Here is a 27,149-nt window from a genome sequence, read left to right as displayed (position 1 = left end):
AACCTGGGATTGCAACATGAGGAGACAATCTAAGTGTGCAGCCTTACTCTGGTTGTAAAATTACCTTAATCTGGCTTCAAATAGGAAGGAACAAGATTCCTTTTTTGCTCTTCCCTGATGTGTTTGTGCACATAATTGTGCAGAAACTACTAGATAAATATTGCAGGCTTTCTGTGTGTGCCAGCTATGACCCTTACTCACAAAGCACAACAGCCTGAATTTCTGTGCTGCAAGACGTCTATTACTACAGAGTTGACTCTCCATGGTGGTATGAATCTGCAGATCCAGTTTAAAGCTGGATACTACTGTGGAGACTATCTAATGGAAAAGTTAGTTCTGTTTTGTTTCAAGAGCTGGTGGCAAGAGTGGTGGTGATGTCAAGTGATGGGTAAGTGCTTCAGAGGTAGAATTATGCTGTCTGAAATTTGATCTGATGTTGAATATATAGAGTTGAGTGGGTTTTAGTGCTCAAATTCTTCTGTTTGGCACAGGTCAGATGATAAAAACTTGGAAAACCAAAAAGGCAAATAATGTCTGTGGGGAAAATTGCATAACTTCAGAGCATTAATAGCAAATAAAACTGTTCTAACTTCACAGTTTAGATGCAACAGAGTTCCATTGACATCGACACTATATCCTAATGATTACCTGTGAAATAAAACTAATTTATATCAATAAAACAAAATAATTGATTGTAATCTGCTATTAAATAAATTTGTGTACTCAGCCCCCTTTTGAATACTATTTTACAGTGGTAATTTTCTTTTTCTTTTGCCTATTAGTAATTCTAATGACCTGTATCTTTCAGTTAATAGAATGGTTTATATCTAAAAACAATTACTGATTTAAAGAATAACACACTCTTATTGAAACAAGAGAAAACATTGATTCTGAGAAGAAATTATGCAATCAACGCAAAAATAGGGCTAGCTACTTTTACACCATTACTTCCTCCAGTTCTCCAAATCATTGATATCAAGGATCTTCCACATGGAGATGGGAGCAAGAGAAGTGCAATACAGCTCCCTCAAGAGGGAATTTTATGGAGAAAATAATGCAGAGGGAATAACGGAATCTTAAAAATAATTTCAGCCTTACAATGTCCTGTTACCATCATAGCTTTCTGACTCTGTTGTCAGGCACCTGATACCAGGAGATCAAGAGAGCAGACAAAAGGCTTTGTATATTAAAAACATACAAACTGCACTGAACGCTTGCACATTTATAGTTAGGGAATATTATTGTTTGTTCCTGAAGGAAGAAACTCATGTGAATAAATACCTATTTCAGCAGAAAGATAAAGGAAAGAATTTTGCAGCTTGAGGAAGTGAAAGGGACAATATAAAATTTATGTATTTATATATGTTATAACTAAATTTAGCCTCTCGCTGTCACAGTATTACAGTAATTATATTTTTATAGTTATAATTGAAAATAATCTTGAAGCATGTCCTTTCTGTAAAGGAGCTGTGTATAAACAGCACCTTCTCATTCCACTGATCTGTCTCTTGCACACATTCCGAGTCATGCATATGCACTTCAGGGACAACTATTTTTTCTCTGTTTTTCTCTCCTCTGTAAAACTCTAATATCAGCAGCACTCCAGGGAAGAGAGGTGCTGGCATATCCACCTGGCATATCATCACCGTTAGCACTGACTCCATTCTGATTCCAAAATGTTAATTGTTCTCAGTGAGCAAGATAAAATTAACTATTTCTAACTTTCAGATTCTGCTGTAAACCTGCATGCAGTGGATTTCTCTATGGCTTTTAACTGAAGTATGTTTTTCATACTACAATTGGTTTTCCAGTAATTTTGAATAGTAATCATAATAACAACTGTTGTGCCTTTAGTGGAGAGAATTTTTGCTACATTTCTTTGTGTTTTTCAGAAATCAGTGCAGAGAAAAAGCCCCAATCCAGCATTTATTTTGAAGAAAGTAGAATTTTAAGTACTTTCATCATCTTTCCCCTTTCATTTGCAAAATGATTCTTGAGGATTTTAAGCAGTTTTCATAAATTTAAACTTTAAGTACTTTTCTAAAGAAATGCATGAGATATAAGTATATAAGGTTGTAAACGTTTGTAGCCACACATACATACATACTCTGCAGAGTTTAATTGATATGAATAGTTTTCAGTATTTGCAGACTTTCATACAAGGTTTAAATTATTTTTGTAGTTCTGATACAGTTTCATGTTGTTAGGCTTCAGAAGATCTAAAGAAATCTTTAGGAAGACTGCTCTTGGAGAAGTTCCATAGTCAAACATAGTCAAACACAGAAATTCAAAAGCAATCACTAATCTAAAATCATATTGTTTACTTTTCCAGCTGCACGCTGACTTACTAGTATACCTGAAAGAGAACGGAATATGCAGCTTGTTTCTTATTTTAATGCTTTGATGCTATCTGCAGTAGTATCAAGATAAGAATGGATTAGAAGTTAAACCACAAAAGGATTTTCCTTGGGAATTTTTTAAACTATATTCCTATTTTCTTACTTATTTCTGTGTTTAAATGAAATAGAGACATAAAACTGCGTTCATTAGTAGCTCATCTGTTCGGAATCTGATGGAATTGAAAGGCTTAAATGGTTGTAAAAGGAGAACGGCTGGAAATAGGTTGCTATTAAATATAAAATGTAAATCTATGTAATTTTGTTTTAAACATGAGGGTTAAGTAGGCTGCCAGTAGCACTGTTCCATTAAAAATGTCTTATATCCTATAGTTCTGCTATTAAAGTCTGTCTGACTTAATTCCACAATAAAATTGTTCTGTTAAAAATTATTGTAACAGCATATGGACAGGGGTTTTTGTTAGTCAAGCAGATGCACACAGAATTCTAATATGTGCTTAAGGAGATACCCTTTTAACAATATAAAGACTTAACCTATATTTACAGTGGGATTTGCATGAGGGTTTATTCAGTGAGGTATTAGTGGCCATCATCATGCTACACATGCAATTAATTTTTTTTTTTTGTGTGGGTGTATTCAAGTAAGAAAAACTCAAATCAGCATAATGAAGATTATGTCAGAAATACGCTTGTATTTTGATTTATATATATGTATATTTATATGTGTGTATATAAAACGCTAAATCAAACACAGGCTGTGAACAAATAGTATGAATGCTTTTGACTAATTCAGCACACTGCCAGCTGTCAAAAAGCCTTTAGTCTGAGGTATGTTTTCCAGTACTGCTCTAAAAAAATTCTGAATAGCAAGTGATGTTGTTTTTAGAAGTGGCTGAGATGCCTAAACATCTTATAGCATCAAGCTCTCAAACAAAGTGACACTCATGAAGCTTGTGAGAAGGGGATACAGAGCAGTGGTCACAGGATGTGTGACATTTATATTGGGACTCCCTTTGAACTTTAGATGTTCCTGTGGGCCCCAATCAAGTATTTGGTTTTGCTGTGCTAGGCATTGGACACAAAGTACGTACAACCCTAAAGGATATGCATATTAGGTTAGACATTTTATTGTGGGGTTAGTTAAGACAATGTCTTTAGGAAAGGCAACAGGCAGTAAGAATAGCATAATGGGAAGTGGGCAGGATACACTACGTTTTGGGTGATTGGCAAATTACTTTTAGAGGTTACAAGAGAATATAAAGTGCAAGGAGTACCAATGCGTAAGAGCTGTGAATCTAAGCGGAAGACTTCTCAGGTGTTTAAATTGCTCCTGGGCAGAATGATTTACAGTATTTGAGGAAAAAATGGACGGATACATGACAGAACAGCAACTGCTGGGAGATTAGAAATGAGAAAAAGATGTTAGGAGTATTTCAACAAAAACATGTGCAATGAAACAAAGAGATAGTTACCTAAGCCCGTCTATCTCAGCAAAATAAAATTACCATTTTGACAGTATCTCTTTGTTCATGTAGATAAACCTCATGAAATTCTGGACATAATATTTTGGATTTAGTTTATAAAATAGAGTAGAATAGAAGATTTAGTTTATATTGTTTATGAGTTTTTAGTTTAGATTAGTTATGAATTCCTCTGAGCTTTGTATGTGAGCCCAGAGAGGGTATGTGATGGATATAGTATAGGCATAATATATATAACATAGCAGATATTTTTATTAATGTATTTGAGAAATAGAGAAGCACTCTTACAGCCTGTGCATGTCACTTTTTTTTTCTTTCATAACAATTATTGTGTTTTGTTCTGTGAAGTAAAATGACACCATTCATTATATACTTTCAGGTTTAACCTAGCTGTGCAAAGACTGCAGTTCAACATATTCTGATTTCCAGTGGCACAAACTCTTAGCTCCAAGCTGGACACCTATACAAAGGACTCTTCCTCTTTTTGCACATGTCCAAACCGATTCTTCAGCTTTTCAGTTCTTTAACTCTTGCAGAAATGCAGAAGTGAAGCTTTCTAAAATGGGCAGTTGGCCAGCAGTAATCAGCTGTGTTCAGAAATGCTGCCTGCTGCTCTGCTTCTGCCTCATGATTTTATAGATCTCTAATCCACAGGATCCTCCTTAATCCACCCTTGCTGGCTTTCATTTTTAAGGTTTTATTATAAGGTTATACCTCCTGTAAAGACCTTGAACTGACTAAAATTTTTATACATTCATCATTGTGACATATAACATTTGTGCTCTTCGAAAATATCGCATGTTTTTAACATCAGGGCTGTTAAGTGCTCTATGTAGTATACACACTTTTCAATATTGGTGATACTACTTAGAAAGTCTGATTAAGGGTGAGGTCCCATTTTTCCAGGCAGGGGAGAATTGTAGTTGTGGCTGCAAAGACCACGCTGTAACAATTTGACGTGTCAAATTAGGGGAAGGCTGGAACAGAGGTGTAAAAGCAGAAAATAATACATTAATGCATAAGACATGTAATGCGTATTGTACTTGCAAACAGTGCTTGCAAACCTGTTTCACAGTGGGATTTCTCAGCAGTGGATGTGTGTGTTTCTGGAACTATCATTTGGACCCTTAAAGCTCAATATCCAATAGTAATTTAGGAAAGATAAAATTCTGTTAGACAGCAGTGGCAGAATCATGTAGTTCAGAAGATAAAGAGTAATGAAGGTCTTAAGTGAAGTATTCAAAACCATAACAAAATGTGAGCAGTGAAGATGTGACACTTCATCCCCATCCAACAACTGTTAAAATCTAGACATCACTCCATCTTGCTTTCAAAGTGTAAGTAGATTTTTCCATGGAAATTCTTTAACTTAGTGTCAGGAAGTGACATGGAAAAAACTATGCATGCAAATTTGTGGCTATCACAAAGGAATATCTGGGGTTTTTTTCAGTCTGAGTTCACTTGTAAGAAAGTGATTTTGTTCTAAACCAGTAGATTCTCCTGAGTGTGGTTTCAGAATGCTGGAGTACCAAGTACAGCACTGCAACCTCGCGTGTTTGGAAAAGCATCAGATCAAAATGGAATGGGGGTGGGGGGGGGGGGTGGGGGGGGCGGGGGTAGAGTACATCACCTCATGCTGACAGCTTTGAAAGTTTTGGAGGTCTAGAAAAGATAGTGTATTAACTCCACAGAAGGGTATATACTGGTTACAATTCTTGAGATGACAGTCTCATCTTTCTCTTAAAAAAATGAGGTGAGCTGGCAGTAATGCTGATTCTTCTGACAAGACAGTTGTCTATTAAATCTTACAAAAGCAATAGTTCGGAAGGTATTTGTTAACAGCTTTTCATTTCACTTTGTGGAATAGCAGCATTGAATATATTGATTCTACCTTCATTTGGTTACAATAATGTGTTGAGCAAAAGTATGCGCTTGTGATGGCTTCAAATGTTAAAAGTTATTCTTGTAATCACCCAGGTATTTTTTATATTTCAAAAGATCAATTTTGGAGAGATGTTAAATATTTTTTATAATTTATATTTTAAATAAAATGTTTTATTTATATAATTTAAAATATAAATATATATATTTATAAATATCTGAAATTCCCCTAAAATGATCCCCAGCTATTGAAAGATTCTGAGAACATCTCTTGTGATTTATGTTGACTTAAAGCTGCAAGTCAGGTTTCAGAACACATTTACAAAAGTAATCTTAAAAGTTATTTATCAAGAAGCAAAAATTGCAGTTTTTCTGTCTCTTACATGATTGGAAATAGACAAAAATCTGAGAAAGGAACTCTGATAATGGTTCACTCATAATATTCCTGAAGTTACTAAAAGTTTCTTGTTTCACTTCTCCAAAACTGGTGAACCTGCTTCTGCTGATCTTGAATTTGAAAAATGAATGAGCTTCATTCGCGTTTTTTCCATTTATTTTGCATTTCTGTTGATATGACAGACAGGGTGGTTCTTTTGGTTTCTCAGTATGCATCCAGTAATGTTAAAAGGAAAATTCTGGAAGCCTTAAAGCCAGTTTTTTGATGTACGTTCAAAGTGTTACAGGGAGCTCTTCATACATCATGGTTGTATGAAGATGGCATGGCAATATGGTTTTGAGGAGTTGCACCATGCAGCCTCCTCTTTACTGCAGTTTGAGGGCCCAAATCACATACTTTGAAGTAGTTGGTTTGACTGTCTTACCTGTATTTTGAATTGAGCATGTTTAGAGCAGTTTTCTCATGTGGGTGACATGGTTTTATTCTGCACGGCGTGCAAGGATTTAGTGTTCATATTCTATATGACTTAAAGTTCAGCAGAACTGGTTCAGAGCAGTAGATTCTTTTGTTCTTCTTCTGACAGCTGTAGGGATTATTTCTTATCGAGAGCAATATGTGCAAACAGAACATTAATTTGCAACAGGTAATGCTTTCATTATTGAAATGAAATGGTTAAAACTGAAGCCCTGTACTTAAAAACAAATATAAGCCTACATATATAGGTAAAAAGAACCATAGTATTTGATTTCTTATTGGATTAGTCAATAATATTTATACTAATAATCTCAATGATAATAGGAGTACTATTATATTCTCTAACGTAGTATGATATACAACCATAAGAAGCAATGCTGGAAACCTGATAAAGTAAGTGTTTAAAATCTAAGGACTTTTGTACTTTGTAGTGCTGACATTTTTTTTAAAAGCTTTACTTGGGAATCTCTGCCTGCATTTTTTTAAATGCAAGTTTCTGTCTTTTTTAGTTTTGAAGGTTATAATAAGAGTCAATTGAGTCATCAGAGATCTTAGAAACAACTAATATGAGGTGTGAACCATTTAATCTCTTTTGGAGCCTCATGAGTTTATACAGCTCACTGCAATCCCAAGGGAGCTAACACCTCAGCAGAGCACGGTGCAGAGCAGTGTAAGAACACCTGCTTTGTATCAAAAAGTGGGATGTTATTTTGTTGTTGTTCCTGGGTTACTGAGCGCTCCTTCTTCATAGGCGTCATGACCCACTGGTATGGCTATGCTGCTTCCCATGCTGCCCATTCTGGAGTTAGGTCATTCAGGACAAATTCAAGGGTCTTTATTGCACAGCATAGCTGTGTTCAGAGACTCTAGTCTTTGCACTGCAGAACTGGTTTGTGTGTCTGTTTGGTACAGTCTGAGCTGAGCTTCTTTCAGACTCTTACTTTTTGCCTATGCTTATAAGGAATAAGTCATAAAATGTACTTTTCATTCTGTGTGCAGCTTGTGCTCCAGATGAGGACACTGAAGAAGTTAGTTGGCCTGGAAACCTGAGCAGCACCTGAAGTTTGAGGGCTGCTGGCACTGGCTACAGATACAAACCTTTACTGGTACATACTATTGCCAGGCTACCTGGTGATAAAACCTTACCAAAACTTCACAATTTCCTCTCTAAAGCCTGCTGATGAATACTGCTATATGTGAGCAGGGTATTCTTGTTTTTCTGCTATGAGAGTTAGCAAAATTTCATCAATGTGTAAACACTGTGAAAGAAAAATTAGCTATCCCATCTGCTTTCCTCTGACTAACATTTCTTCCATCACATGTTTACCACTAAGCCTCTCTGATGGAATTAAAAATAGATAGCTGCATCTATTCATTGACACTCAGTCTTTGAAACTTACAACCATAAAATCACTGGAGTAACAGATCTAACCAGACATATATATATAAAGCAGATTTTCATTAAATGCTCCAGTTGCACTGCTTCTGTATCTTATCCTTTTGGGAAAATTCTGTTGGGAAGTTCAAATCTGAAGATAAATTGATGAGTCTTATACAAACTGGAAAAGTGAAAAGGGTTAATTTTAATTCCTCAGGATGGTGAAAGGCAGAAGTAAGAGCCCATCACTGCAGTATCTGATCACCTCAGAATCACTGTTATTTTGACATTGAATAATTGATCTTTTTGTTTGGCAGTACAATGCAAAAATGGAAGAGGGTAACTGTTCCACTCTGAGCTTGTCACAGCCTACCTGGCCTGTGAGTGTGTAGAGATTGCAACTGTGTGTTCATAGGACACAGCTTAACCATTAAAGCTCGAGTCTATTGCAGATTGCCACAAATACCACAAAAGCTAATAAGTATACCTATGATTAATGATGCAAATATATGTATATTAAGCAATTACAAATTATCAGCAATAAATAGTATAGCAGCAGTCAATAATAGGAGCACCCAATAACAGCAGCAATCAAGCATATATATAGTATTATACATCACTAGAAACTTAGAACCAGTGAAGCAAACAATAATATAACAGCAAAAATACTTATTACAGATTACTTATGTGTGGATATATGGTACCAAGTGCATTAAACAGATCCTGGAAGGGGCCAGCCTATCCCAAAAGAAGACCCAATCATCCCAGAAGTGGAATGGAGGGTAAAACAAACCTACTCCAGTTTATTTTATTTTTTTTCTCCAGACCCTTTTTCTGTTCTTGCAGTTAGAGCAGCCAATGGCAGTTACTGATTCTTACTTCCTTAGGATATTTTCCCCTTTTTTCTGCCCATTTTTCACACTTTTGGATGGTAAATTGCTGTTACAGTTCATTGGTTTTGCGCTTATTGATGGTATCTCAGGATGTCTCTGGTTTCAGTGTACCCAGCTGTACTCCAAAGATGCCAGCTGCGCTTCTCAGGGATGCTTCTGGTTCACAGGCCTAGCTCCCAGGCTAACAGCTCTCAAGCTGGCAGGCATGTTCTGTGTCAGTATTTCAAAAGACATTTTCTTCTAATTCAGTAATTTTCCCTTCTAACCAGGTTGTTTTTATGGCTGCTCACATCAGAGCTGTAAGTGCCAGTTTTAATTTTTCTATTAGTAAGAACTTAATCAGAAGAAAGTGAGATACGTGGTTTCAAAGTTGAGTTTATGTAGGTATTTTAAGTAAACTAAGAATGTGTGATGTGGTCCTCTTTTTTTTTTTACCTTTTGTTTAGTAGCTGTGACATTGATCCAGGATCAGACATAAAATCCAAGCAGCCTTTAGATTCCTTCTGTGCTTGGGAAGATTCGCATCCACCCCTGCCATCCTCTGGCAGAGGGTGCAGCAGCTAGGCTGTCCCTTGACCTGTGCTGATCTCCTGCTTGGCCCCAAGTCATCATGCACAAACCATTAACAACCAAGTAGGGCAAGGACAAAAATCCAAGTGTGCCATTACTGTGGGATGTGCCCCAACTGGCCTGACAGTAATTTTCTCTTCTGGAAGAGAGATGAGAGGTATGTAAAGGGGAATAACTCCAATAGGAGAGATTAAAGTTCTCAAATATTTTGTAAACTTAATCCCATGGATATTCACGTGCGTGTAGCAGACTTTGGTTCACACCGACATTCTGCAAATGGTAGAGATTAACTCTGACATGAGTGTCCCCCCTGTCGTGTGACTGTCTTAGCTATACTGTGTATTGACATGGGGATCTCTGTCTTATATTGGAAATGCTCTTAGTAATTAAGACAGAAGTAAAAAAGATACTCTTGCAGGGTGATAGTGGAGGGCAGGAGACAGGCAGCTGTAGTGCCTGAGTGTTAACTGAACTCCCACTGAAATGTCACATATTTTTTTAAATTATTTTTTTTTAATTTTTAATAACATAGTAGTTCCTAACAGGATTTCAAGTGTATCAAAATTTTTGAATATCAACAGCAAACCCAAACTATGGACATCGATACATGGAACTGAAGAAGGTGCATAGCCACACAAACTTTCTTAAATAAATATGCATGTAATTTGTTTTATTCTCAGTTTCACTGAGATGATGGTTGAAACCATGTTTTCAAAACAGATTGACCTTTATTCTTAGCTATGATTTCCTTAAAATTCCTGTCTCATTGTAGGAACATTGGGTTATTTCTCTTACTATACACTAATTATACAGTATCACTTGAATATTTTTTTTTCCTTATAGATGTTCAACATTAATCCCATCATTGCATTTGAGACAGCTGGATGAGTAAACCCACAAAGCTGTTCAAATTGCGTTGAAAGAGGCAGAGCTGTTGGTAAAAAGAGTGGGATTCTGAGGTAGAAAAGACGGTACTTCTGTTAAGTAAGGTTGCATGACACTCATAGCTAAGACTATCAAATGACTGTACTTATTGATACAATGTATGTAATTTTGTTCCACAACAAATGTTGTGTTAATGATTAAAACCACCACACTTCTGACTCGTATATTATTAACTATGTCCTCTGCCAGTGTTAATCATGTATTCCTTTGATGCACACAATTACAGATGCCAAGCCATTGTCTGGGGAGAGTATTAATACATGTATGGTGAAATTCTTCGTAGGTTTGCTTTTTTATATATAATTTAAAGTTTATATACTGTATTTAAAACATTTAGTCAATTGCACTATTAAATTGAAATGTAAAGTATAGACTAAATGTTAGCTTTTTGGTAACCATTTTTTCCTGAGTTCATTTCTTGTGACTACTGCTACAATTTGAAGTAGTTTCTAACTCCAAAAATTGTAGTGTCCCATTTTAATTAATGTTGTGCACCAAAGTGCAAGCAAAAAAACAAAATAGAAAAAAAATCATTAATTAATCATACTTTGAAGTCTTGTGAGTGAGTGGGTGGGTGCGTGGGTGGATGGATTGATGGATGGATGGATAGGTGGATGTAAGAAAAAATTCATAGTGCATACTAACAAAGCACCTTTTCCATCTACACAAAAATTATAATGATTAGAGAAATACACTTTAAAAAGTTAAGTTATTACTAACTGAAGATATTTCTTATTTATATGAGATACTTCTTTGCACTGATCCATTCATGTCTATATCAATAATGCTAGCTTCAGAAGTGAGCTCTTTGTAGCATTCAGGCCGATACAGAACTCTCACCCTTTCAGATACTTTCTTACAGTCAGTGGCAACTCACTTGGGAAACACTTGTACATGCGGATTTTGGAATGTGACTGCCCCATGCCCAACTAGCACTTCCTCTGGCTTTCCACTTTTGGGAACATCAAGCTGTGGGTCCCCCCAAGGTGTGGATTTGGCAGCTGTGCATCAGTTACCAACAGAAACTGCAAGATAATCATCTGTTTCCCATCTTTATCCTCCTCCCTACCAAATGCATAAAGTGTTTTCACTACTTTTAAGATACTCCTTTTAAGGCATTCCTGTGAGTTTGCCTAGCCAGGATGATTTGTTTATGCGCACTGTTAACTGGTAGTACATGCAAGCTAATGCAACTTAGTTTAAACAGCAGTGAAAAAAAAAGTTACTTGAATTGTTTCAAGTTCTACAAAGTCGAATTGCTTTACATTTTCCACAAGCCAAGAGCAGGCAGTCAATCTGCAGTGCCTCTTTTGGTAAATTTACTGTCATCTGCATCTGCAGTATTTTAATATCGATTAGATATATTTCCTTTTATGTTTTATGTGGGATTGTGATATTGCAGATTACATTAAAGTTAGCCTTTTAACTCCATTTGCAACTGAAATACAGAACTTCTTGGAGGAAGGTTTTAATACTGAGTGAAATTAGGGTTTTTTTGAGAGTTCCCAAGGTGGAATAAATTTGCTATGGTTAAAACCTGTAACTGTAAGGAATACAGTGTGATTTATTTTTTTATAGAAAATATCACTGTCACTGTTCCTCAGTAGTCTGATTGTCTAGACATTCTCTCGGTTTCTGAACGCATCCGTTACAAATAGGTATCAACTCATTTATATTTTGCTTGAGATGAGAACTCAGTTGAGCTTCCCTCTGACAGAGATGTAATCTTCAGTGCCAACCAGAAAATCCAGTGTATTTGGCACCTGCTAAAAATTCCTTCCCCATGCTTGCCTGTGAGCAGTGATGATGCAGCAATGGTGAGGAAACAGCTTTTCAAAGCAAAGTATTGTGTTTTGCCAAGATAAATGGAATTAAATAACAAAATGCCTTGTTTGTAGAGGACTGTACTATATTTAAACCATCCAGCTTTAGGCAATTCACTCAGATGTTAAGAATCACCTTTGAAAGTACCTGCTTTTCTCACTCACAGGTCAGGTATCTTGAGCTTTTAACTTCAGGTGCTCTGATTTACGTTTAATTTAGATGAGATGTGCAAATAATTCAGTTTCAGCTTTCTTGGTACAGATTCTGGATCATAACTGCTCTTTATTGATCTGTGCTCTCCCCATGTCTTCTCTGTGGGACCGATCTTTTAACTGATCAGGGTATTTTGATCTGCCCTTTCCCAACTGTTAGAAAACTTACCCTACTAACAAAGCTAAGATCTTCATCATGATGGCTGGCTGTGTGTTTTATGGGGATTCTTATTCTGAGGGCTATTAGGTCATATCTTTCTTTTCCCTTTCTAGCTATGTTTTATGAAGATTTTTTAGCTTACAAAAATAATACGTGAAGTACACATAACATACAGATAAAATCATATGATAATTTACTAGGTTGTTACAGTTGCCAACTTTTCAGTGACAATATGATGTAAAATTTTGATTATTTAAAAAAAATAATATTGGAAAGCTGTATTTCTTTTTTCTAGCCCCAAAATTATGTTCAACATATTCCATTTTTTATTAAAATTACAAAATGTTTTTAGTGTTGTTGTCAGACCCTCATGGTTTAAATTTGGATTTTTATACTAATCAACAAAATACCTCCATTTTGCAAACTAGATTCTATATTTTTATATATGCATTTGTCTATATCTGCAGTTATGATTTACTCAAAAATATTGGTTTTGTCTGGATCTGCAGTCTTTCATGTTGCTGTGTGGGTGAGTGTGAGAAAAAATATAGCCAATATTTATTCAGTGATGCTTTGATGCTAATTCTTTGGCTGTTTGAGTAAGTGTTGCCAGGGTAATGTTTTACTCTTTTTGTTATATTCTTTTCATCATAGTCAGTGAAGTGTATGCTCTTGAATTTAGCATTTTGAGTTGTGCTATAGTCTCAGTTTTATATGGGCATGATAGTTATTGTTGTACTTTAAAATCTTGGTGCTTAGCTGGGTAGAATAGCTGCACACAGAGAAGCAAGATCTTAGGTATCAGGAAATCTTTTCTCCCCTGGGTCACTCCTTGGTCACTGCTGCAGCATCAGGGACTAGTGGCAGTGGAGCAAAGGAAACTGGGCTTGTGGACATATCCAGCTTTCTTGCTTACTTTCCTCAAGTCTCCTGGCATACATGCATAAGCACCTTTGTCATTATTTTCAGCATCCATTTCTATTCATTTTCATTAAAAAAATATAGCTTTTCCAACATTGTAAGGAAATTTGGTCTGAATTATGCTTCAAGCAGCTGCAGGGAATATAACGTGGAGAAAATAAGCTACTTAAAGAAAAGTTCCCAAAGCTTTTTTTTTTTTTTTTTTCTTGGAACATTATAGATTTGGGCTTTCAGTGTGGTGTTGAATTATAAACAAGTGTCAAAAATGACAGTTGAAAAAGAGTTTTAAAAAGCTTTTTGTGAATAAACATGCTATTTTAAAACATAAAGATACAAAATCCTGTCTGCTTATCTTCATCTGCCAAGTTTCATATTTAATTTAAATCATAATTGTTTCAGTTCTTTCCTTTACAATTAGAATTTCATTTCAATTTTTAATGCGCTCTTCTTAATAATGCTTTTCATGAAACCTTTTGTGGAAAGACTGGGTAATCTCCCTGGCCTACGTAGCCAGGTCCTCAAATGTAGAAATCCACATTTGAGCTATAATTAATAGAGATAAATAAACAGTTTAATGTACATTACATTTAATCCTAAAATAGATCCTGACATAAGTCATATATATATATATATTTTATTTTTTTTAAATGGTGTAGATTATTTGGGTTTGGGTTTTTTTGACTGCTTGAACTCTGTGGATGGACACATTATGTCCCTGCCCTGGTGCAATGCAAGAGATTATACTATATCTAAGGTCTAATGCAAATAATCTTTCATTTTTGATCACATAGCTATAATATACTACTTTGGAGATTCTTTCAGGAGATAGTAAAATAGAGGCTTCTGTTTTGCCTCTCCCTGACTCACAGCTTCTTTGTTATTTTCAGTGGTAGTGACTCCACCTCCTTTCCACTGATATCCCCTACCTTTGGGCTGTCTTTCCAAGTAGTTTCACTGCCTGCATCTGCCACTACTCATGGCTTTTTCAAGTGACATTAATGTGAAGCTGAACTGATTTCTGACATCTGGCTGTTGCCCAAAGGGTTATGAACAGCTGAGAAAAAGACCAAAGTCTTGTTAATTTGTCTTTGCTGCTGCTTTGCAGCATCATAAGCAGCCTTAGTTCCTGAAACTGTGTTTAAATCATGAATGTATCATTGCACTGCTGTGTATGTTTGGCATCGGGATGTCTTCAGGTATCTCAAAAGATTGGGGGGAGAGGTGTGTATTTAAATGCAAAGAAAAATACTGCTGTTGAAGTCTGTGTCTTTGGCTTCTATATTCACCAGGAAAAGCAAATAAAGCAAAAGTAGTGAAGTGGATCCAACCAATCTACACATATCCCAAGCATACATGTTTTATACATGTGAAATGTTCCCTTCTGCCTTTTTTCAAAGAAGAAAAATTCTCAGAGCTGTACTTGCACAGTACCTAGCAAACATGGTGTTAAGTTAAAATATAAATTACTTTAAACAATAATTGCTGTAAGATAGCAAGAATGTATGTGATGGCCCTGACCTATTCAGGACTTGCAGAATATTGTACAGTCATCAGTGAGACAGGGAGGGAGAGAACCAGATTGTTTGGAAACTGGCCCTATAGAGTAGCATTAAATCCCCCAGGAATTAGCATTATCATATGCCTGTCCCACTTGTATCTTCAAAAGCAAGCTGTATTTTTTCAACAATGTCTTCTTTAGAAGGATAAAAATTTAAAACAAACCACGAAACTAAGAACAGTTCTACCAAAACACCATACAGACTGCAGGTATCTATGTATCTGTACATATTTTTCTCTGAAGGGAAAGACTATGAGAAAAATCAGTATGCAACAGTGTTAGCCATATTTACTGGGCATGTATAATGAGGTTACAGTTGTAACAGTGGTTCTTAACTCCCACGAAAACAGAAAACAGTATTACCCTCTTTTTGTGGGATCTAGGATTAACGCTGATAATCTCAGCAGACCTATTGTTTCTGGAATTAGAATTGGCAGAGCTTTAATAAAAAAAAAAAAAAAAAAACAAAACTCCTTTCTTTTGCATCATCAGGCAAGACAGAGTGTTTTTATGTACTTTTTGGTTTCCAGCTCTATAGTTTTGAAAACTGATTTGTCTATTCTCCAAAGAAAGATAGGGCAGAAATAAATTTTCTTAATCCCTGTGTAACCAAGTGCCAAAGGGGAAATCACAATAAATGAACAGAAACACGTTCTTTGTTGTGGATAGCTTTCCAAAATGTATTTCAATGAAAGGTGGGGAGAGGGAAGAAAGTATATGTTCATTAACATCCTTTTTATATAGTATTTTCTCAGATAATGTTCAAAACTGTCTTAGTAGAAATTACCAATGATGTGATGATATCTAAGATTGAAGCTTGTTGTTCGAGAGGATGGTAACTGTACATTTAAAAACTGTTTCAAGACTATTTTCAGTTATACACTCAATTTGTACAAAGTTGTTTTATTTCACTGTGCATTCGTATCCTTCATACTTAAAATCATCCACACAGTGTTAAATGTGGCCTTTCCTGTATCCCCCATCCCTGAGCTGTGTTGTAGTCCTGGAAGGCAGATGCAGAGTCAAAGTCAGCCTCACTCTCGGTTTGTCCCTGTGGTGGCTGGAAGTTTTCCCCACTAACACTCGAGGTTTATGCAGGTCTCTTGACACAGCTGCACTGAACACAGGTGTGGTGGAGGTATGGCCAGTCCTTCAGGACTGGCTCCCTGGCCACAGCGGGTGGACTGTGTCAAGTCATTTCTTTTTCATCCTGAACCACAGGACGGAGTTCAGGGAAGACTTTACATCCCTCTTCCTTTGTAAAAGGAATGAAACAGTAGTTTTCAACGTCACTGGCTGAAAAGAGGACTTCATTGTCATGGTTTAGCCCAAGCCAGCAACTGAGCCCCACGCAGCCACTCACTCACTGCCCTCCAGTGGGATGGGGGAGAGAATTGTAAGGGTCAAAGTGAGAAAACTTGTGGGTTGAGATAAAGGCAGTATAATAGGTAAAGTAAAAGCCATGCACACAAGCAAAGAAAAACAAGAAATGAATTTATTACTTCTGATTGGCAGGCAGGCGTTCAGCCATCTCCAGGAAAGCAGGTCTCCATCATGTGTAACCGTTACTTGGGAAGGCAAATACCATCACTCCAAATGCCTCCCCCACCCCCACCCTTCTTCTTCTCTCAGCTTTATAGGCTGAGCATGGCATCATATAACATAGCATATCCCTTTGGTCAGTGGGGGTCAGCTGTCCCAGCTGTGTTCTTTCCCACTGTCTTGTGCACCCCCAGCCTCTCGCTGGCGAGGTGGTGTGAGAAGCGTAAAAGGCCCTGACGCTGTGAACCACTGTGCAGCAATAACTAAAACACCCTTGAATTATCAATACTGGTTTTAGCACAAATCCAAAACACAGCCCCATAATAGCTACTATGAAGAAAACTATCTCTATCCAGTCAAAACCATGACACTCATATGCCTTCTTTTAGTCTTACTAGGAGTCACCACCGGTTTACAGTTAAAGTCTGGCATATTGGGGGTTCGTAAACCAATGTAGCATAGATGGAACAAGCTCACGTGTGACAAAACAGGCAATGACTTGCAGATGGGATACAGTAGGAAGTTCTCAGACAGGAAACTAAACTAATACATGTTGTATTGTTATACTGTTATGGCTCTTTTTTTCAATCTGAAGGATAAACCGTTACAAAAGTTTAGCTATGATTAAAATCTCCAGACAGACCAGTTTGCAGTTGGTCAAAATAGTTCAGTCTATGTTCTGATGATTTGGTTTGGTGAGGATAGTTCAACTGGTTAGAGCACATTTTTTTTTAATGTATATGTATGAACAGTTAAACAGTAAACATGTTAAGTGCCTTTGAAGAGTACTCTAACTTGTATATTCCTCAGTGAATACATAAGCCAGAAATAGCAAAACACAAATCTCATTTTACTTTCTTCTTGCCCATGTTAATCGAGAACTGAGGTATACCCTTCTGGGCCTCCATAATGTAGATGGGGGGGTCATAATGTTTGCTCCTTTTTTTTTGCTCAAACTCATACAGCCTGATCATGGCCCAGAGTTCTCCACAGCCCGGGCAGAGCCGAGTATCTCCCAGGAGTGCAAGAAGTGGCTGCATTCTGCACTCAGCCAAGGGCAGCTTTTCTTCTGCCTCGACTTTCTTCCAGGAGATCAGAGAGCCGATTGTCCCTCTGTTTGCAGGAAACTTGACATAGTGGCACATGCATTTAGGGAAATGAGGGAAATATTCATTACTACAAAATAAAAGCATGATTCACTCTCCTATTTTTTTCTCTACATAGAAATCTGAGGATTAGAACAGGAACAGATTTTTAATAGGCTTCACCTGACTTTTGTGACCAAATCAAAGTTTTATGCTGTTGTGTAAAATTATTTAGGCATGCTTTTTGGCTTTGCTGTCTGCTGCAGTCTTACAGTAAGAATGAAACCACAGAAAGCAACATTTTCAAATTAGTGCAAGTATGATTCACTGTATTTTGAACATGTTTTCAGAATTTTGGCTTCATATTGCCTTTGACAAAGCTCTGATAGTCCCAGTGATTTATGTCATGTTTTTGAGATTTCTGTCTCCCACAAGATCCATGAGGTTTCTGAAACCTATATAGGCTCCTCAGGTGCATTCAACCTCTGCCTAACCTGGATCTGTCAGAAGTCTGATCTCCTAGGACCATGTGCACATAACATAATTTTTAACACACTGTCCTAAACTATGTTTCTTTTATTCAGAGCAGTATGCAGGCATGTGTGAAATGCAGTATTTTCTTTCCCTACAGCCTGGGCTTCAGTGACAAGAGAGATTAATACTGTAGGCTGGGAACAAGTCTTGCAGCTGGGTGATTAGAGGAGCAGGATTTCAGGGAGTGCAGGAAAACACTGTAGGTGTATTTGGTTGGTAGTTTATTTTTTCTTTTCTTTTGCTCTTTCATTCTCTTCACCTCTCTTTCCTTCTTTCTTCCTTCCTTCCTCTCTCCCTTTCCTTTTCCCTTTCCTTTCCTTCCTTCCTTCCTTTCTTTTCTCTTTTCCTCTTTTCTTCCCCCCCCCCCACGCCTTGCCTTGCCTTGCCTTAATACAATACAATGACTTGGAACAGCACCTGGAAAGTAAATATCAGGCTCTTCGTGCTTCACTAGATAAAGCAAAAGAGTAGTCAACATGATTTCCACAGACTTAGTTTGAAAACCAATTAACATAACATTGCAACATGTTCATATATTTTTCGTATTTTTACATGATATTAAATGAGCATGTCCTTTGTTTTATACACTTGTAATAAAAAGCATCCTGTAGTTTGAAAAGACTTTATGCAAAAGGAATGCTGACAATTAGGCAAGGAAATATTTTTTCGTTTTGACTAATAACTTATTCAGATGGTTCCTTTCTAGACTTTTTTTATTAACTACAATTTTAATGATGGAATATAGGCCTGAATTGTTTCTTTGCCTCAGTACAACACAGAGGCATGATCTTGAGATATTTTAATGGCTATATGAACTCAAACTCTGCTTCTCTAATCACTGTTCTGAATCTTTATTTGCTATAATAAATTTCTTCTAAGTCCAATATATTTAAATCAGTATTTTATAGTGTAAATATAAGAGCTTATTTTAACTACAAAATCACATCATAAAAAAACATTTTAAATTATTGATCAAAGAATAATTAGTTCAGTCACTGTGAAACTGGTAAGCAAATAAATATGAATCTTATTATATCTTTAAAATGCTCACTTAATGATGTATACCTAGTATCATCCAGTGACAGTACTGTGTGAAGATTACTATACAGGTTGCAATATCTGTCTTTCTACATCCTAGGTTTTAAGGGCTACATCTTGCAGATTTTTACATGTAGATTTAACTCTGCAGTGATAAGTTCCCTATATGTCAGTGGGAATATTCCCATGCATGAAGTGTATGAAGGTCAATGTACACACCAGACAGCTCACCGTGATATAAATGGTTGTAGAGGGTGGTTTTTATTACTTCTTTTTACTTTTTTTCTGCAGGCTATCATCATCAAGCATATAGTAGTTATTTTATGTGGGTTTTTTGTACATATATACATGGGGATGGATACAGGTGTGTGTGTTTATGTACAATGTATATCAAATATCAGAATCTTAAAATGGTTGAGTTGTGAGGGACCTTTAATGGTCAACTAGTCCAACCCTTCTGAAATGAACAGGGACATCTTCAAATAGACCAGGCTGCTCAGAGCCCCGTCCAGCCTGACCTTGAATGTTTCCAGGAATGGGGCATCTATCACCTTTCTGGGCAACTTGTTCCAGTGTTTCACCGCCCTCATTGTAAAAAAATTCATCCTCATATCTAGTCTTAATCTATCCTCTTTTAATTTAAAATCATTACCCCTTGTAGTATCATTACAGGCGCTGCTGAAAATTTTTTCCCCATCTTTCTTATAAGCCCCCTTTAAGTATTGAAAGACTGCAATAAGGTCTCCCTGGAGCCTTCTCTACTCCAGGCTAAATGTCCTTAGATACTTCTTTGTATATATTGCATCTTATATATGCAAAATTATTTATATGTACACACACATGCACAGACACACCAATTATGATCATGCAAATGAGACTCCATTTGATTTGCTTAAATTCAGAATATAGGCACTTTCAACTCTGTTATCTTAAAAGTACTAAGTTGGTAATTTAGGACCATTCATTTAGTGCCCATATTTACAATATCATTATAGGTAACTGAACAGTTAAGTGAATAAGAAAGTATAGTTAAAGAACAAGGATCATATATTAAATAATTTCTTTATATGGAGGAAGAAAAATGAATTATATATACTTTGGTTCAACAATAAAAGACCACTTTCTGCACAAAATCAGCGGAGAGCTTTGGATAAGAGGCCTCTCACAAAGATGACTGATATACTATGGAGAGCCGATAGTAAGATGGAGCAACATAAAGCATTGATGGGTCTGTTGGATTTTTTTGAAGAAAATATCTAACATTGTCTTCCAGTACAAATGTTAAAAGAAATCACAGTGACATTATTTTTTGTTTAATTTAAATGATATATTAAAAGGTCAAACTCTTTTTCAGGGATAGCTATGCATTTCTGTGGAACAAACAGCAGTGGGATTTTACAGAATTTACTGAGAACTTGCATGCTATACAAGTTTCATACAGGCTGAGTCCCAGTGTTAGAGACAAAATCTGGTTTTGCTGTATACCCAGAAATGTATTTTACTGAGATTTAAACATTAGTTGTAGTTACTTTTTTCAATTTGAGATACCAATGCCAATATGTAATTTCCAGAAGAGAAAAATTTTAATGCATTTATGTGAGGGGCTCATTTTGAAAATAAATACTGAGTTCTTTAGTCAGTTAAGTCTTCCACTTGAATAGTCAGGACAGATTCAAATGTATGCTTTACCTTTTTTGTCCTCCCTAGTTATGTGTCTGTTACACTGAAGGAGCGTCCTCAACAGATCTAAGTGTGGCACAATCTCTCTTCCAACTTCTTTTCCACCCAAAAATCAAACTTGCAAGTAGGCTGTGAGTCTGAGCTACCTGGTGTCATTCAGCTTCCCTGGTGAGTCTCAGACTGTTGGTTTCTAATGTGCCCCAGAGGCTGCAGCCAACCCCTACCCGAAAGCATGCTGCATATGACTGGCAAGTTTGGTCTTCACAGGGATTGCAAGGCTTGTCTTCACTGCTGCGTTGTTTCTAAGCCAGCCTTTACAGACAGTTTTAAGACTTAACGCCTGCCAGTGGATCTCTGAGGTGGCTGCAGAAGAGGAATGACATGTCATTTGTTCATAATGGTGTCGGCAATGAGTTGACACCTGAAATCACTTGTTGGTTGTCACAGACTAAATTTTTCCAGAGGAAGCTCCAAGAGCTTCATTACTTGCAACTTCAGGCAAGTGCAGAGCTGTCACTAGAACTATTGTCAGGGTTAAAATTCTGTCTGGATTGTTAGGGAGAGACTGGGTAAGGTGGCCAATTTTCACATCCTTCATCCTTTGCTCCCTCCTATTGTAGAAGCTCTCTGTCTTGCTCAATTTACAGGTACCATATCAAGCATAATGAGAACCCTATGTGCTGTAACACCAAACAACATTTAGTATTGAAAAATAACAGAATCATAGCATAATTTAGTTTGGAAGTCATCTCTGGAGGTCATCTAGTCCATGCATGGCTAACTTTATAACTAGATCAGGTGTCCCAGGGTCCTTTCCAGTAAAGTTTTGAAATGGTCTTCCATAAATGAGAACACATTGATGGGATAATTGTTACAGACAGGTATTCAGTATGCAGTATGTGAATTTTAAATACACCTTTGAGACTATTAAAGTAATCTTTGCCAACATATGGATATCACACTTCTCTTTCTCTTTAGAACAGGAAATATGAATGGCAACTAAGAATATATTTTGTTACTGTGAATTCACATGATGACTTCTCAAAATTAGTGTAATAGATTCATACTATCAACAACAAATACTATCACATGTATCTGCTGTATCTGTGGTATAATGTACCATGATATGCCATGATGACCTTATTTGTTTTGTAGCATTACTTCCAGTCCAGCCCACACTTAAAAAACCCAAACAAACAAAACCAAAACCAAACAAACAATGGATTCTGCATTAGTGTACCTTTGTCTATGTGTATGTATGGGTACAATATAGATTAAACTGGTTTCAGCTTGAGTTGAAGGTACTGATTGTTAAAGTCATCATGTGAGATGCTTGGGTTATTACGTGCAACAGGCTTCACTTAGGAAAGCCTTAGCTGAAGCCACTTTCTTAGACTGAGTGCAGAGAACAGGCAGTGAATTTCACTATGAAATATAAACTTTTTGAGATATTGTACCTATGCATAGTGGTAGTGTTCTTTGTGTTTTTATCTTTTTTTTTTTTTTTTCTCCATCTACTAAAATAACAAATAGAATACTTTCTACAAGAATGGTTTTAGAAAACAGGGAACAGGTCTATTCCTTTTGGGTTTTTTACCTTGATGACTGTTCAGATGGCTTGCTAAGCATGACCTCAGTTAGCTCCTTCACAGAGATGACACATAAGGGAAGAAATGGTTCTTTTCTGACATTGCCTAGTTTCACTAATTAATGTGAGTAAATAAAATTTTCAATAGACTAAAACACCTAGATAGCATTTTGGACTGTGGTGAGTGATATCAGACTTATAACCACAAAATTCTTGTCAAGAAACAGGAAATATTGCTCTGAGGGATTTTTTTTTATTATTATTATTTCTGAGAGCAGGTTTAACATTATTTTTCTAGTAATTAAGTTCCACCTACCTCAAAGAAGTCAAAAAATTGGGGAAGACTCTATGCTGGTTTCTTCAGTCTGTCAACAAATTAGATTTATTTGGTGAATATCTTTGAATTTGCTAGCAGCGTTGGATACCACCAATTGTGAAACCCGACTTTCTTTTTTATTCCATGTCCTTATCTTAGACATGACCTTGAAATTAGTGCTGTACTGCTCACATCATAACTGAGAACAGGAGTTCCTGCTCTAGTAGAACTTTGACTGGGGACTTGCTAAATTTGGATTACAATGATGTTGGTATTTAGGAAAATACAATGTGTTTCATGTGACCTGTACAGCAAGATCACTTGAAAGCTCGGTGTAACTAACCAGTTTGGTGTAAGCTCAGGAATATCAAAGTTAGACTTCATGAATTTTCACCTGTTTCTCATAAGTTAATTTACAGGTTTAGCTAAAACATTGTTTGACTTCAGTGCTTCCACAGAAGCTTGAAATTGTAATCTCATGTATCCTTTGTCACTATTTCCATCTAGCTGTGAAATGCAGGCCAGTTTGGTGCCTATGTGGGCCGTTAAATGTGATTATTGTCTCATGCGGGCTTGGAAACTCCAGGAGGTGTAGCTTGGGTGTGTACATACCTAGAGGGCTTTTGGTAGGTGATGCATTTTCTGAAAATGTTTTCAGACGTGCTACAGCTTCACACAAGACTTTTCTATGTGGAAAACCAAAAGAGAGAGGAGAAGGAGCCTGGAAACATTTCTGGGTCCATCATTTAGGATACAGCTTGAGAATCTGTCCCTGTGCATAACAAATAGCAGCTAAAGTGCACATCCCAAGCAAGAATACATGCACATTCTAGAGCTTCATTTTCAGAACATCTCTCCCTGTTGACCCTGTTTCCTCCTCTGATAAATTTTAATGCTAATGCATTTTCTCAAAGAGGACCAAACTGTATTAGAAAGTTTCAAGAATATTAATCCTAAAAGGTTATAGTTACTAGAGTACAAAGTACTCAGTAGATGCTATAATATTAGATGCATTCCTGAATGAAATAAATATTTTATCAACGTGCATGAGATGGGAATTGCTGCGTTACTTACACTGCATAACTCATTCATGGATTTGGCCTCTCAAAGGTTTACCAGTAAAATCTTCATGCCAATATGATGTATTTACCTTAATATGCATAGTTTGAAGACAAACGATTTTAGAATTAGTGCACAAATTTTGTAGTTTTTATTGAATATTTTTCTTTCATTTCTTTTACATGACATTTTAGGTACTATGAGTCCAGTTGGACAGGAAATTACCATCTCTATAAGGAAATAGCCTTACAGCATTGAAATACCAACCAATTACATAAAGTTTCTCATAGTAGGCCTGAAGAGTCAAAATACTGGATCAAACCTACCAGCTGCTAGAATTGAACACTGTTCATTTTATACCTTTCACCAATAAACTTTTAATCACAGTTTTACAAGAGGAAAGAGGGGGGAAACTGTTTACAAGATAATTTGAAAAATTAGGTTAACGTTACTCAGGGATTATTGCTGTTAGCAGGGATGGGCAGTGAAGATGAATTAGTTAACAGAGCTCAGATGCAGCAGTCAAAAGTATACAGTAGATCTACCTTTTCACACAAAAGTGCAAAATTATCAAAAAACATCATATAGTAGATGTACATAAATTGAGATGTGCAAAAAATGTGTAAACTATTTACATATTATCCAGTTGTATTTGTTTCTACCTTTTTTTAGTATTTTTATATGTATGAACATTGAGATTAAATTTAATAAACAAACTGTTATTAAAGATGTGTGAAATGAAGCAATGAATGGATAAAATTTATAATGTGTATGTATCCTTGTGCTGAGATATTGTTTATTTAAAACGGTGTCATGCTGACATAACATGGATTGTGTTTTTCTTGCAAAATTCTAGAGCAACAGAATTTGTTAAAGATGGTCTTAAAGATCCATCTATGATGCATGAATTGACCATGAAGTTGCTTTGCATGGAAATACCTTTTCAAAAGTAGCTGCTTTGTATGAATTGAAACCTCCTTTAAAAATAATAAAAAAGTTTTCAAATCTTTAAGGGTGTTAATCTAAAGAAGGGAAATCTAACAGAAGTTAAGAACTTGCCAGCGTAATGGAGAGTTTTGTTTAAAATTCATTTTTTGTTACCACTAATAGCATAATTCTCCTTTAAAACATCGAAAGTTTAAAACTTTAAAATATTTAAAAAGTGGTACAAATCACAATGTAAAGATCATCAGCAATATTTGGCTTCTAGATAGATGAACATGGATACATGCCTGTGGCTGTTATTAAACATTAATAATGTGCACATTTTTGTTTACTGCAAAAGTAAGTCTTAATATACAGTCAGGCTTAAATTCCTCATAAATTATAATAGTAGTCATTATAAAACACATCTTGCAATGTGTTGTATTTTCCAAATGTTGTATTGTGCTATTAAAAATACGTGAATCCAAAAATACTGTCTTTTTATCAGGTCTGAATTCCAGGTATACTGAACTGAGTTGGTAAATAGTCACAAAATAAAGCTTAGGTCAATGTTTACTTTGAAAGACGATGAAGCTCAACTATAATTAGCATGAACGTTGAATGTATTGTTACATATGCTCTCAGCAATAGAAAGAGTGTTTAGACATTTAGTCTAGAACTGTTTGGGTTTTTTGAATTGCAGTCAGGATAGATTGAACCAGAGGTTTAAAAAGTACTTCTAGAACTTTTTGAAAATTTCTGTTGTTGATTTCCTCTGAAGTAAATATTGAATCTGAAGAAATGTCATCTGGTCAGATTGCCTGCTAGTCAAGGTCTTTCTAAAGAAGAATGTTATATGTTGGGCTCTGCAAAAATAAATGAAGAAGTCATGAAAAAGGAGGAAAAATAATATTCAATGCTAAAATATATTCTTCAGATAGCTGAAGACACTTCCAGATTTTTAACTGCACATAGCTTCTTTCCTGCTATTTTGCCACTCATGATTATTTGGTACAACAGAGAAGTATGAGACAACATGGAAATTTTATCAATTTCATAGATATATTCTACCTAATAATTTAATAGATTTACTTCTTTTAATGTCTTTCCATAAGATGTTTTAATTTGAGGGAGAAGATTCTACTTTCTTCAGACCTCACAAACAGTAAACTTCTTGCTTTATGTAGACACCTCAGATTAAAGTTAACCATGGAACTATGATTATTTCTCCATAGTTATCTGACTGTTTGACAGTGCTTCAGAGTTCGCTTCTGCAAATGCAGTACAGAATGCTGAGGTGACTTGCTATCTGGTTGTTCTCAGCACCTCATGAGCCAGGAGATGTAACAATACTTTCAATTTTTTTGTGTGAATTTCAGTTGAGCCACATTTTTGTTCTCTTAGATCAGCTTGCTTGAATGATAATAACATTCATCTTGTTAGCATGGTATAATTTAAATATAATGTAGCACTGTGCAAAATTCTGTTCCATTCAGGAGAATCTCTGTTGCCCCCTTTTTCAGATGACGGTTGCTGCTGGTACGAGCATTGAGAATAACATTCAAAGGACCATATCCTGCCCTAATGTATGTTCAAAATATCTTGGATTTTTGCGTAATTTAATTGCAAAGCCTCCTTATGTGAATTTGATATTTTTTTGCCCACTCAAGCTTGTGCATCTTGAGGTTACTTCACATTATATGTTTCAGGGTCAATGAATATTGTACTACAAGTGAGGTCTCAGCCTATCAAAATCCTGAATTACTGTCATTTTTTTCCATATGGTTTGATGGTGCAGCTGAAGAAAGACAATGATAATATATTCACTGTTCCTTCTGCATTTACCTTGCTTCCCACCCAGCTCAATGCTCCTGTCAGTTGAAATCAGCAGAACAACAATAGGCAAAATGAGGAAAGCAATGAGAGGCTGTATTTTTTCTACTTAACCTTGCTCTAAATTGGCTTTTGATATAAAGATGTGTAACACTAAATTTGGAAGGAAGGTAATTTCATTTTTCTTGCTTAAACAAATATGTCCCATGACTTAAAATAGAAGAAAGGAGAAGTTACTATTGCTCATGAAAGGCAGAATAAGAAATATAATTTGTTAACAAAAGATTCAAATCATTCACTTGTAGTATAATAGTTCATTTTTCTTTTTTTACTAAAACTATTCAGATAATGGCAAGTCATTGGGCTAAAATTGAACCTTTCTGCATTAGTAGGGTAAAATTAATGAGAATTTGGGATGTACCACTGAGAAAAGACCATGGTTCTGCATTATATAGAAGATATTTTTTATAATGTAATATGTTTAATAATTTATTTTTCA

General features: G+C 36.0%; 1 protein-coding gene across 16 annotated transcripts in view; it reads left to right on the top strand.

Moving 5' to 3' along the window:
• The window catches only part of PPFIA2 (PTPRF interacting protein alpha 2), a 351,100-nt gene that overhangs the window by 157,859 nt on the left and 166,092 nt on the right, over positions 1-27,149 (top strand). For 8 of the 16 annotated variants that reach the window (XM_040595899.1, XM_040595903.1, XM_040595901.1 and 5 more), the window contains exon 3: positions 26,341-26,403. The exons of the other annotated variants lie outside the window; for them this stretch is intronic. In XM_040595899.1, the coding sequence (XP_040451833.1) occupies positions 26,341-26,403 (63 nt within the window). The remainder of the gene's footprint in view (positions 1-26,340; positions 26,404-27,149) is intronic. 16 annotated transcript variants of the gene reach the window in all.

This window comes from Falco naumanni, chromosome 5 (assembly GCF_017639655.2).
Source record: "Falco naumanni isolate bFalNau1 chromosome 5, bFalNau1.pat, whole genome shotgun sequence".
Taxonomy (NCBI): Eukaryota; Metazoa; Chordata; class Aves; order Falconiformes; family Falconidae; genus Falco; species Falco naumanni.
The sequence above is the reverse complement of the archived record's forward strand: the minus strand, read 5'-3'. Positions and strand labels throughout refer to the sequence as shown.